The sequence below is a fragment of the Paroedura picta genome, chromosome 12 (genome assembly GCF_049243985.1).
Source record: "Paroedura picta isolate Pp20150507F chromosome 12, Ppicta_v3.0, whole genome shotgun sequence".
NCBI lineage: Eukaryota > Metazoa > Chordata > Lepidosauria > Squamata > Gekkonidae > Paroedura > Paroedura picta.
In genome coordinates, this window is record NC_135380.1 from 23,183,512 (window position 1) to 23,196,469 (window position 12,958).

At 48.8% G+C, this 12,958-nt stretch overlaps 1 protein-coding gene across 2 annotated transcripts; it reads right to left on the reverse strand.

The window, feature by feature from the left end:
- Positions 1-1,640: 1,640 nt before the first annotated feature.
- LOC143821505 (neuropeptide Y receptor type 4-2-like) lies at positions 1,641-11,158 on the reverse strand. Of its 2 annotated transcripts, XM_077305547.1 has the most exons (3): positions 10,723-11,158; positions 9,273-9,458; positions 1,641-8,519 (listed from the first exon to the last, which is right to left on the reverse strand). In XM_077305547.1, the coding sequence occupies exon 3, from the start codon at positions 8,392-8,394 to the stop codon at positions 7,300-7,302; it is 1,095 nt and encodes a 364-aa protein (XP_077161662.1). In that variant the 5' UTR covers positions 8,395-8,519; positions 9,273-9,458; positions 10,723-11,158; the 3' UTR covers positions 1,641-7,299. The 2 variants fall into 2 exon arrangements, with proteins under 2 accessions (XP_077161662.1, XP_077161661.1); XM_077305546.1 differs by lacking the exon at positions 9,273-9,458 and having other exon boundaries at positions 10,723-11,154.
- Positions 11,159-12,958: the final 1,800 nt, after the last annotated feature.

The following is a 12,958-nucleotide window of genomic DNA, read 5'->3' on the forward strand; positions in this document are numbered from 1 at the left end:
TGCTGGCAGAGGAACCCCCATTAGTGTTCCTGGAATGCCTCAACCAAGCAGGAGGGATGGAAGGAACCAAGGTCAGCTCAGAAACCAGAAGTTATGGCCCACAGGACAAAGTAGTACATGGCACTAGTTTTGACACTTTTGTACCTGTTCCCTTGTTATCTGCAATTTTTACTGTTTTACAGATCTGTGGCATAGAGTTATTCTAGGCTGTTTTATATCTTGGATGCCATTAAAGGTTTTTGTATTGCATTGTATTGTCCTGAGCTCGCCCAAGTACACATAACAGAGCAGAGACAGGTCAAAGCACAAAATTGCAGCATATTTTATTCTTCCCTAGCTGGATTAAAAAAAACATACAATACAGCCAGTTGTATGCCTTCCCCGTCTTCTGGAATGGAATTCAGTAACAGCTATTATAGTTGATAGCAAAAAATAAACAGCAGCAGAAGAAAAGTCTATTCTCTGTGGGGGGTGGGCAGACAGCCCCTCGAAAGCTACACACATGGGTATAAATTGCTGTTGATCCCTAGCACTGATGGACTGCTTTGCAAGGGGAGCTGAAATTAGAGACCATGAAATGACTAGCCTCTAAAAGTTACTTAAAAGGGAAGAGGCAATTCTTACAAGATGGTAGCTTTTATAGCACACAGAGAGAGATTTCCTATTAGAACATCTGAGATTAATAATCTTGAGGGCCTGCCCTAAACTATCTAGCAGGTGGTCCCAGGGACAAACCTCTAATGGAAACTACTAGGGGATTATCAAAACCATAAATGTAAATGCATTTCAACAGTCTGAATAGCCTGATCTCGTCCACGCTTGGGGGCTAAGCAGGGTTAATCACAGTTAGCTCTTGGATGGCAGACCACCAAAGACTAGAGTTGCTCTGCAAACAAAGGCAAACTACAGTTCCCAGGATTCTTTGGGAGGAAGCTGTGACAATTAAATCCAAAAGCAATGTACATTTATAGTATTGATAAGCCATGGGAAATTTGAGTGAGTCCAACATGGGAAAGGGGCCGTGCTGTGCTTAAGAGCTATTATTTATATCTTGCTTTGGGGAACTTCACCCCACCCGAGTATCTGGCTCCTGGGAGTCTCATTTAAGACTCCAGTGTTTAATATGTCTTAGCACAGTCGTCCCCAACCCCCGGTCCGGGGACCGGTACCGGTCTGTGGATCAGTTGGTACCGGGCCACAGCTACTCTTCATCCTTCTCCCTGGCTCCTGCCTCAGGGGCTGCCTTGCCACTCTGCTGCCGGCTTGCCTTTGGTGCTCTCCAGAAGCCGCCATGGCTGGGTCTCCCCCTCGGCGTAGCACTGCACAGCGCCCCCCAGCAGGCAGCGGGAAGTCAGGGGCATCGGTGGGAAAGCAAGTGGAGCAGGGGCTCAGGCGGTGGTGGTGACGTCCCTCAGCAAAATACTACTCACCCCTCCCGGGCCTCAGTAAAATTGTCAAGCATTGGCCGGTCCCCGGTGATAAAAAGGTTGGGGACCACTGTCTTAGCAGATACTTATGCTAGGTTCGAAACTAGTGCTAACTTAGAGCTTTAAACCCGTATCTCCCATATCATGAAGCAGCTGGAATAGTTTCTCTCTATATATCCAAGGAGGCTAGAAAAGAGTACTCCTGAACACGGGTAGAAAGTTCATCTGTATTATAAAGCAGAAGTGGCAGTACATAGAGCAGACCTTTATTTTCTCTTTACAAAGAAGATGCATGCTTGTGTTGTTAAATAAAGTACACATTTTAAACCAGAAACACATGAATACTATTAGTTAGAAAGTTCCTTGCTTCTAGATCTTGGAGCCCCGAGGAATCCCTGTGCCAAGAGAACACGCATTATGATACATTCTGCTGATGTTATAAGAGTGGAAGCACGCATTTAGCTTAAACCAATATCCCAGTATGTTTGCTTTATGATTATAAACACTATCATCATTTTGTAATATCCATGAAAATAGAAATTACTGGGATGCAAAAATCCCTGGTACGTATTTTGTATCCCAAACATTGCAGCATCTTTGCCAGGGCCTGAGAACCTTTTAAGAAAAAAGGTCATAAAGTGACCAGGTATGGGAATGAAAAGTAAAGCCTGAAAGTAAATATGGAAGTAAGTCCCAGGCATCTTAATGGAATTTACCTGTCAATAATGTATTTGTTTATGACATTTCTTAAGTCACCTTTCCAAGGTTTAGCACGTGAGTCCCAAATCTGAACTCACCATTCAGCATTACTGGATTAAAACTTTTCTTTCTTGCTATAGATTTTCCTTCTGGAGTTAAAGTGCAGAAACCCAAACCACAAAATGTAACAGTTTTGCCCAGCCTTAGCCAATGGAAGTCCTGATTGAAATTGAAACTACAAATGTAATGGAGCAAACTGGCAAAAGATCCAGTTAGACAAATAAGCAGCTATTTTACATTTCCGAGGACAATTCATCAAGCACTTACACTGCTAAAATGCTCAGGTGTTCATCCATAGAATTCAAAAGTTGGAGAAGCTGCAGTTGCTATGGAGGCACACACTCCTGATACAAGCCAGCCTCCGTCAGTGGCACATGGTATTCAGGAAGGATGCACTTCTCAGTCTAATGTGTCATGTAGATGGAATTGCACATCCAGCATTTGGAAGCACTGCATGCAATGATCTTTGGAAGGCCATGGACTTGCAGCTCATTTCTATCCTCTCCATATGTGTAGAGTTTCTCAGCACAGAAGGTGAGCTCTATATGGCACGTTTCCCAGCCCACACAAGTAGCCATTAATGAAGTGAAGTGGGGAATCAACAGAATGGAGGGGGAGTTTGCAGTGTGATAATCTGACGACATATTCTGGATATCCCTGGATATTGCTGGGGAAAGAGAAGGAAACTCAGGGGTGTTATTTTCAGTGGCATCTTTGTGTTTGCTGGGATGCAGCCTTTTCTAACTGTTTAACCGTGGAGGAGCCCCTGAAATAAATTTTCAGGCTGCAAGGACCCCCAGAAGTAATGTCAGCTGGCCACGCCTCCGTCACATGCCCCTGGAAGTGACATCACCACTCTCACCTTTCGCCCTCCTTTCACACCCACCCCCTGCCTTTACTACTACTGCAGCAGCTCTGCCTCATGTTGGCTTGAAAGAATGGCAAGAGCTGAGACAACCCAGGCCACCCGTACCATGACCCAACCGACTCCCCCCCTAACCACCAAGGCCTCTGGGTGGAGGTATCCAGTTCCCTAGCTTGTGGCCAAATCCATTAAGAGAGCAAAGGCCACGGACCCCTTCCATAGCTACCGTGGACACCCAGGGGTCCACCAACCCCTGGTTGGGAATCCCTGATGTAATGGCTAATGCTAGCCTTATATCCAAGTTGCTTGTTTCATTTTGTTTGGGGGCTCAACAATGCATCATCCTCACCCTTGAAATTCCTGCCATCTCTGTGAACAAAATGAAAAGGAACTCACATTTCAAATTTTTAAAAAATGGCTATTGCTTCTTCTCCCACTCAAATATATTACCAGGCATACAGACTCGTGGTTTTTAAAATCAAAGTAATCCACAGTAAGACCCAGATCAAATAATCTGATTATCACCGAAACCTCCATATAGGTCCTTTTGGGGGAATAGTGAAGAGTGACATAATTTACCAGTTAATACAAAAGCTATTCTGTCTCACCACCAGAAGGAAAGGCCCTCTAGTATTTTTTGGCCCCAGGGCCATAATAGTTTGGAAAACAAACAAATTTACTATTCTATCTTGGCTTCTGAGTTAATAGGTGTTACTGGATTAATCTATTTATCAAGCTGGCAGCAAAATGTTAAGATATCCAACTTCCTAAAATCTTTCAGGAATGTTCTTTTTGATTCTCTCCTTCTGGCTCATGATCTCTCTAACTGGCTCACAACTCCTCCTGAATAGCCCTCCAAGAAAACCCCTAATCCAGGGGTAGTCAAACTGCGGCCCTCCAGATGCCCATGGACTACCATTCCCAGAAGCCCCTGCCAGCATTTGCTGGCAGGGGCTTCTGGGAATTGTAGTCCATGGACATCTGGAGGGACGCAGTTTGACTACCCCTGCCCTAATCTGTGCTGCCAGCCACAGATCCCACTTTCTCTATATCCATTTTGCACTTAGGTTGGCCAGAGGGGATGGTACTGGAAGAAGGCAGGCAGTATCTGTTAGGGGGTCAGGCTTGGCCCAGGGGCCTCCAGTCTCTGACCTTTCCATTATGAGATCATTAACAGCCTCTGAAAACAAGTGATTCATTTTCCTCTGAAGTGTCAGATTACTGCGGCATGATTTGAGGTGCTGTCGCTGAATCTATATTTGCCTTTTCAATTATGATATTTTTGTATGTCCCAGTTTCGTAGGCAAATAGACAGCTAGCATGCCATCTGTGATACTTTCATCCCTCCATGTGCATTTAGGATATGGCAGGCTGACAGGCTCTCGTGCTGTCAATTGCCTGATCTCTTTAAACGCACCAGAGGGAGGAACTGTATTTGCTCTTGCTAATTATGCAAATAGCTGCCATTTTCAATTTAAATTACTCGGGCGGGTATATGAAACTGACATTTATGCTTGATATTTGCAGTGCATCTCTCTTGGTTATGCTTGGCTGGAAATCAGGAATGCATCCATCTTCATGTCCACACTGAACTATTCAAGGCCCACAAGTATATTTTGTTGCATGCTCTGAGCCACTCATCAGATCTCAAGCCCCTTGATAAAGCTCATGCCATTTGGCAGCCAGGGCATCCCACAGAGCCCATGTGCTTGCAGAGAGTAGCATGTACATAGACATACACTTGTATATTATACTTGTGTTTGCATACCAAATTGCATGGAAGAGCGTTGCACTGAAATACTATCTGTCTCTGTTTCTTATAACAAGGCAACCTTTTCCTTATATATGAAGTTGATGGCAAACATTTGGCCACATGTTGACTTATATTTGCATGGGCTACTAGGGGACAGGTAAGAATGGTTTCCGGGGCCACACTTGGTGTTCAGACCAGGAAATGGCCACCCTTGCTTTAAATTCTAAGCTTAAAAGTTTAATGCCATTCCTACTAATTGGAACTAGTCCTCAGCTAGATTGTACTGTGTAAGTGTTCACTGAATCTCCTTTTAATACTGTGGCTGTTGCATACAAAGAGTACATCCTCCTCAACTTCTCCAATAAATGTGCATTAAATGAGTAATCAACTAATTCTGAAACTCAGGCAGAGTTTCAGCCAATTCCCCAAGACTAGATGCCTGTTATTAAATTCCTAGTTCAGCATTCATATTACACAGGCTAGTTTTCATGAGAATTTGGGAGAAAAAACCCATTGGAACAAACAGTACATGGTTGTCCATGACATTGTGGCAAACTTTTGAATAGCGCGGAACATTTTGTCAAGTCAGAGAAGAGCAGAACATCTGCTGAAATCCAGCCTGCGTTTAGCAACACATTCTGGGCATCAAAGATAGATAATTTATTATTATGCCATTGTCACTGTTTGTGTGTGGAGCATGCTACTTGGATTTTGTACTAAGATTTTTGGGAGGCAATATCTTTCAAAATCTTGTGGCATTAACAATAATTGCCATTTCATTTGAACCATGTGGGATTCTAGCTGCTCTGTTAAGGGGCAATTTCATTTATGAGTATGTATCTAAACCAGGCTTTCTCAACTCTGGGGCTTCTTGTTGGCACTGGAAGGGTTTCCCAATTATCCCAAGGATAAAAAGTTGAGAAAGGCTGGTCTCAACCTTTGATGCCTCGTTGTTGGACCTTCAGAGGAACTGGCTGGACAGTGGGCACTGTATGAGACAGGGTGCTGGACTAGACTGACCACTAGCCAGATCCAGCAGAGCTCTTCTTACATTCACGTTCTTTCCACACTGAGAGCCAGTTTGGTGTAGTGGTTAGGAGTGAAGACTTCTAATCTAGCAGCCTGGTTTCCATTCTGCACTCCCCTATCTACAGCCAGCTGGGTGACCTTGGCCTCGCCACGGCACTGATAAAACTGTTCTGACCGAGCAGTGATATCAGGGCTCTCTCAGCCTCACCTCCCTCACAGGATGTCTGTTGTGGGGAGGAATGTAAGCCGCTTTGAGCCTCCTTCAAGTAGAAAAAAGCGGCATATAAGAACCAACTCTTCTTCTTCTCCTTCTACTGACAAATTTGCCAAAGGACACCTATGTACCTGTCATGCAACCCTAATGCAGGGGTCTGTTACGGGTAAATTGTGACCCACAGTAAGCTTGCAGGTTGCTGAAAGGTTGCTTGTGCAGGCTCTAGAAGACCCATAATAAGATCAAGAGAAAGAATGCTCGTGCAAGACAAAAAACACCTGGGAAGGCTCATTCAACGGGCCTGATATGTCTGTGCTTGTGATTTTATATATAATGAAATTTTAGACATGAGGGATACTCCTCATTACTCAGAAGGTGTTCGCATTAAGGAAAGGTCTGCAGACCCTTGCCCTAGTGCTTTGGGTTGGAGCCTGTGGAAAAGAACCTCTCACACAAAGAGGGAGGCTATTTTCATGGCTCACCCCCCCCCCCTGCTGCATCAGCTTTTTAAACCACCCCTCATCATGTCACTGGGGCATTTCAGGCTGCAGCAGGAGGTAGGAGCAAGAGAAGCCACCTTCTGCTTATGGAATTCAGGTGGGATCCATCCCCCTATCTGGAATGTGTTCAGGGTGCTCAGCTAGTCCTTGCAACACAATTGCCCAGGCTGGATCCATCTAAATGGACTGGAAAGCTTCTAACACACCCAACTCTCTCCCATTCTTGCACCTCACTAGCAGAGGCTAGTAGTGGTAGGCAAGCTGCCTCTCGAGGACATTTGTCCTCTCTTAGTGCCTTCTCATGAATGAAGCCCCAATGAGCTTCCAGGGCACCCTAACAGAGCTAGAAAACGTAAGGCTGAACAGCTGAATTAGTTGGAAACTTTCATTTCACTGAGGCACCTTAGTTATACGTACGACATCTCAGTTGCAGTTTCCATATATTTCACCTGAATTCTCCAATAAGCTTTCAAAGCTCTTAGGGTTGGGGGTGCCATAGGGCTACAAAGATCACGACATGCGATTCGCCAGTAGCCTGGTTTATCCTCATCTCCACCACCCATTTCTATACTTGTTCTGCTGGTACCGCGGCCAATTTCAGATGATCCCTGATAAGAAAGTAGCGTGGGGTGGGAGATGAAGGAACCAGAAGACTTGGAAAATTCTGATCAGCAGAAATATACCCTGCCTCACCCAATGTGGAGGAAGGAGGCCTGGTTGCTGTTTGAAGGCACTGCATAGGGTCCTGGCAGTCAAGCATTGGTCCCTCCACTACGGAGGGAGGCCTTGGAGATCTCCGTGCTGACAGTGGAGAGGGGGAAACTCTCATACTTGTCTTTCTCACTACTGCAGCTGCAGTGATACAGCAAGGCTTTGACCTCCTTCTGGAAATTGCTGTTGAGGAACCCGTACATGATGGGATTGATGCAAGTAGAAGCCATGGCTGTGAGATGGCAGAGGGAGAAGATGAAGTTGTGGTAACACACCGAGATCTTCTCATGGTCCCAGTCGTAGAGGGCATTGAAGACTGTGAGGGGCAGCCAGCATGCAGCAAATGCAACGACGATGCAGGCCAACATGATGTTGACCTTCTTGTGGCTGGTGGCCCGGGAGCCATCCTTGGCCCGCTCCACCATGTCCTTGCGGCGCTGAAGACGCAAGAAGATACGGAAATAGCACGCCATGATGAAGATTAATGGCAGGCAGTACTGGAACAGGAAGAGGAAGGTGGTGTAGGCCAGGCGGTGGTGGTTCGACAGCCAGCTCTCAATGCAGACCATGTGGTTATCAAAGTTATCAAAGGGGAGGCTGAGGTTCCGAAAGGGCTCGGTCAGGATGTTGAAGGAGAGGAAGGGCAATGAAATGAAGCAGGCTACTACCCAGGTAATGCCCACTGCTAGATAGGCATGGTTGGCTCCTGGCTTCCACCCAGTAGGGTTGATGATGAGCTGGTGCCTCTCCAGGGCAATCCAGACAAGGGAGAGGATTGAGACAGTGACAGAAATGCACTGGACAAAGGGGCTGGCCTTGCAGAGTGCTTCTCCCAGGATCCAGCGGTCCATCAAGGTGTAGATGACCGTGATGGGCATGCAGACAAGAGACATGAGGATGTCAGAGCAGGACAGGTTGGCAATGAAGATGTTGGTGACATTCCTCATCTCCTTTTGTTGGACAATGACACAGACGAGGCAGAGGTTCCCAATGAGCCCCACAGCAATGACTGTGCTGTAGGCCACGATCAGGAAGGTGCCATTCCCCACTGAGTCACTGCTGCATACCTCGTTTTCTCCCAGCAGGCTCAGTTGCTCAGAGAAGTTCAAGTAGAGGAGATTCATCAGCTGCTCCATGGCCCTTTCCTCCCCTGCAAATGTAGAAGGATGGTTCTTCTCCGGAGTTGACAGTGAACAATGCTGGCAGCAGCTGTATCTCTTTGGCAAGTGTCCAGGTTGCTGTGCTCACCCAGGAGCTTGTCCTACAGCAGTGAAGAAGACACACAGTGATTCGACCACTTCTGGCCCATTTATATTCAGATTTTCAGATTATTAGTCAGCCATTGGCCATTTCAAACAAATTGACTGTTCTATACAAAATCAGTTAAAATTAAGACATCAAACTGATAAGATCACGAGGAGTTTAAAAGTTACCAATTGAGTTCCTACATGGTAATAAAAAGTTACACAGATAAGAAGGAACCATAATGATTAGGGTTTTAATCCTGATGGCACAATTTGGACCTAATTTTCCTACTGGCAAGAGCAAGCAGTGCAACTCTATTAGTAACGTAGGCATTGATATCAGACAATAGAAAGATCATATACTCAGTTTTTGAGAGGCCTGAGGTGGTCTGGAGTATTCTTTTAATATACTTGCCTCTTGGTTCACCATAGAGGGGGCAGTCCATTACATAGTGCGTGAGGTCCTCAATCACTCCCCTATCACATTTACAGACGCATTCGGATAGGGGGAGATGGGAGAACCGACCACTAGGCACCACTATAGGTAAGGATTGGAACCTTAAATGAGTAAATGCCATCCTGAGCGTTAAGGATGGCAAACTCTCCAGATATGAGGATCTGCAGTGAATTCTCTTGAAATGTTTAAAAAGAAGGAGCAATTCATTTATATTAATCTCGCATTTCAATGATTCTATACTATCTCTACGGCTTGGGGTGGATAACACAAGAATCCCCTGGTATGTGTGCAATTACACCAACCCGCTGGTTACCTTTTAGGATGAAGACAGATTTAAGATTTTGGGAGAGGGAAGCATAGTTCCCATTCATTTCAGCCTCTCAGTCAACAGTGTGAATTCTTGGTTTGAACTTTCCCCAGACTTATAACTTTTCTTCTTCCTCTACACCATAAATTTGCACTTGTTACTGCTTTGCTGCAGTGGATCCAGATGTCTTTCCTGCAACAAAGTGCTATCATAAAAGGAATATCATGTTTTCACAGTAACCCCGCAGCAACATTGGGTCGCTGAAGAAACGCTACTCTCCCCCCCTAACTCCAACTGGCACAGTAGCTTTGATAACAAAGTTCTACTAGTAACTGATGAAGTAAGCAAAAGCTAAAAGCTCATGATCTGTTAATTTTTAAAAAAGAGACTTCAAGGCAGAGCTACATTTTCTCAGTAAGAAGATACAGGCGTCATCCAAAGAGATCCACAAAAAAGGTAGCTCCAAACAATATTGGTTTGCTAGTCTGCCTGCCCTGTCCTAGGCATCGATACAGCAGCAAAGGGGCTGTTTAATGTAGCAGGAGAAGTATTGCTTCTTTGGAGGGGTGCTGGCAGCCGGGAAGAAGTCAAACCTAGGCTTGGTAGCATTGCCAGGGGCTTCACCACGGCTGGCAGCAGCGCTTGGCTGCTTCTGCATGGGAAGAGGTGGCCAGCAAGCCTACGTCTTCCTTTGTCACCACAGCCCAGGCCTGAGCCAGGCAGCCTCTGCAGGGCTGTTAGCCCGACAGGGGCCACTGCATTCCGCTTGCTCCGGAGCAATCCAGACCTGTATTCTCTCACGGCACATCCTGCAAGGAGAAGGAGAGAATCAACTCTCTTCCCATTTGCACAGGCTCCTCTGCCTGGTCGCCTGGAGGAGATTCTCATTCGCCCCAGGAGAACGGCTGTTTACAAAATTATGGGATATGGAGCCCTAAATTTCACAAGGACCTATGCCGTAGTCTAGAGCAGCAAGCAATGTGAGTCCTCAGCCTTTTAAGCCTGTTGCCTTGTAGGTAGTTCTCAAAGCAGCTCTACTTTAGCAGCTGAGAGTTTGCAGGATGCTCACCAATATAAAGGATCTAAGTCCAACAAAGTTTCTCTCTCTTTGCTGCCGGAACGCCCCTCACCCTTTTGTAGAGTTTCTGCGCCCTGCTCAAGTGTATCTCCCTCTCTAGCACTGCAGTATACATCCCCACCCCCTTAAGCCGCACAAAGGCCATTCCCCCTCCCTCCTCTTTTAGGACGGCTCTTCCATTTGCCTCCCATGAGCTCAACCAGGCAAAGGAAAAGATGGACGCAGGGGCTGCTGCCCCAGGAGGAAAGACGGATCCGGTCTATTACATAACTTGCAGAGCCGGTGCCAGCCTAGGATGCCCGGGAAAGGTGCTGGCCGCCCCAGGGGTGATGCGCGCTCCCCAGACACCACCTCCCCCCTGCGCCCGCCCCGGCTCACCTAAGATCCTGAGCTAGCTCTCGGCACGGGGCATGGTCGCGGGTCCAGCTCTCGCTCTGTCGCCCTGCCGGACGGCTCTGCTCGCAAAGAGCCGCTGCTGCTGTTGCCGCTGCTGCCGCCGCCCCTTCTTCTCCCGCACCCCCTCCCGGGGCACGTGAATGCGCCTGCCGGCTCCGGCTCCCTCCTTCGCCTTTGGCTTCCACTCCCCCGGCGCTCTGGGCTGGAAAAAGAGAGGCAGCAGGAACGCCCAGGGAAGCCCCCTCCCTCCTCCGCCCAGCCCAGGGGAGCGCTTGGCGCACGCGGCCACCACTCCCACCCCCAGCCCCACCTGGGCAGCCGCGGGAGGCGCACGTGCGGCGGAGGGGGAGGGAGCGCGAGGATGCTGCATGCGGGGGCGGCGGCCCAGATCCAGCCCTGGCTCGGAGCCCGAGAGGCTGCGGGAGGGAGAGCGCTTTGCAAGGAGGAGGCGCCGCTCGGCCTCTTGGTCGCCCCGGGAGGGGACACTCTGGCACCTGCCCGGGAAAGGCAAGCGGCGGCCGGAGTCCCCGGGCCCGGCACAGCGCTCCTTCGAGCGGGCAGGTGCCTGCTGGCCCTTGGGCCGGTGTGAATGCACGTGGCGGCTTTTCCCACGCCTTTCCCGTAGGGCTGCCTAGGGGTCCCCACCCCACCCCCGCAGTGGCACCTCTGCTAGGCTGGGCCCTTCATTCCGCTCGGCCTGCAAAGGAGAAGGAGCGGCTTGCAGGAGCTGGCATGGGCCTGTGGCTAGCACTTCCTGGCTGCTGCCCGTCCACACGTCCACCCCTGTCCCGTGATTTCTCCTTGCCAGACAGGCTCATCGAGGGATGCCCCGGAGAGCCACAGAGGAGCGCTTCGGAAGACTTGTGGCTCTCCCGGGCGGTGAGGCGCCACCTGAAAAGAGCCTCCGTCTAGCGGCATGGGCCCCCTTCGTGTCGGAGGGTGTGCACACACTGCGGCCTAAGAAAGGCCCCGCTGGTCTCCTTCAGAGGCACCAGCAGCCACTGCCACGCTGCAGTCGGGGCGCGATCTCCAGTAGGTGGCCCTTTGCACCCATATCTATACAGGACCTTGGAGGAGGTGGAAGTTTGGGTGGGAGGACAGCAAAAGGAAAGAGTTGGGCACGTGCTTCTCCCTTTTCCGGGTTTCATTCCCCATGGCAACTGGCACTGCAATTCCTGGGGTCGTAAAAGGAAAAAAGCTAGCAGGGAAAATGGGGGGTGGGTGGGACTGTGCATGCTGCCCAGTGTATTGCACATATGCAGACAGGACTTTGGTCTGCTTGACATTTTTGCATGCACAGTAGAGTTGCAGGGTGCAGGTGGTAGGTTTGCCAGATCCCAGTTGGGAAACCGCTGGACATTTGGGGATGGAGCCCTGGGAGCAATGTCCCCTCTGAACCCCCCCCCCCCCCGCCCAATTGAGCAGTGCAGTTTGCATCCTGAGCCGAATATAACTGCTGTCATCTTAAAACGGGCAATGGGCAGTGCAAGACTGCAGCTGATCGGGGCTTCATGTGAATTAGTGGCTGCTCAGGCTCCCAGCTTAGAGGGGACCAGGGGGTGGGGGGCTGTACAGGGCCTCCAAGGGCACAAGGGGGTTTCATCCTCCAAAGTCCAAAGCATCCATTTTCTTCAGGGGATCTGATCTCTGTTGTCTGGAGATGGGCTGTAATTCCCGGGGATCCCCAAGTCTCTCCTGGGGACCGTCAGCCCTGGTTCACAGCGGCAGTGTGTGAACTGTCTCCACAGAAAGGTGTTGTGATTGCAGCGAGGTGTGGCAACAGGGAAACTTCCCGCAGCATCCCTGCTTTCAGCATGCAATAGATGCAGGTGCCAAAAAAAAAAAAACCAGGCAGTTCTGCAGCCATGGAGCAAAGGACATCCCCAAGTGATCATTCTTAGCACTTCTGCAGTGCTTTAGGGCAGGGGTAGTCAACCTGTGGTCCTCCAGAGGTTCATGGACTACAATTCCCATGAGCCCCTGCCAGCAAACGCTGGCAGCGGCTCATGGGAATTGTAGTCCATGAACCTCTGGAGGACCACAGGTTGACTACCCCTGCTTTAGGGGATTCAGTCCAATGTGCATGTCTTAGCTCGGCCACAACAACCCCATGAGATGGGTCAGTATTACTACCTCCATATTGCTAAGAGGAAGCTGAGATATTATTTAGAGGCAGGCAGTAGTTATTTAGGGAATGGAAGAAGGTGGTTGGAAAGAG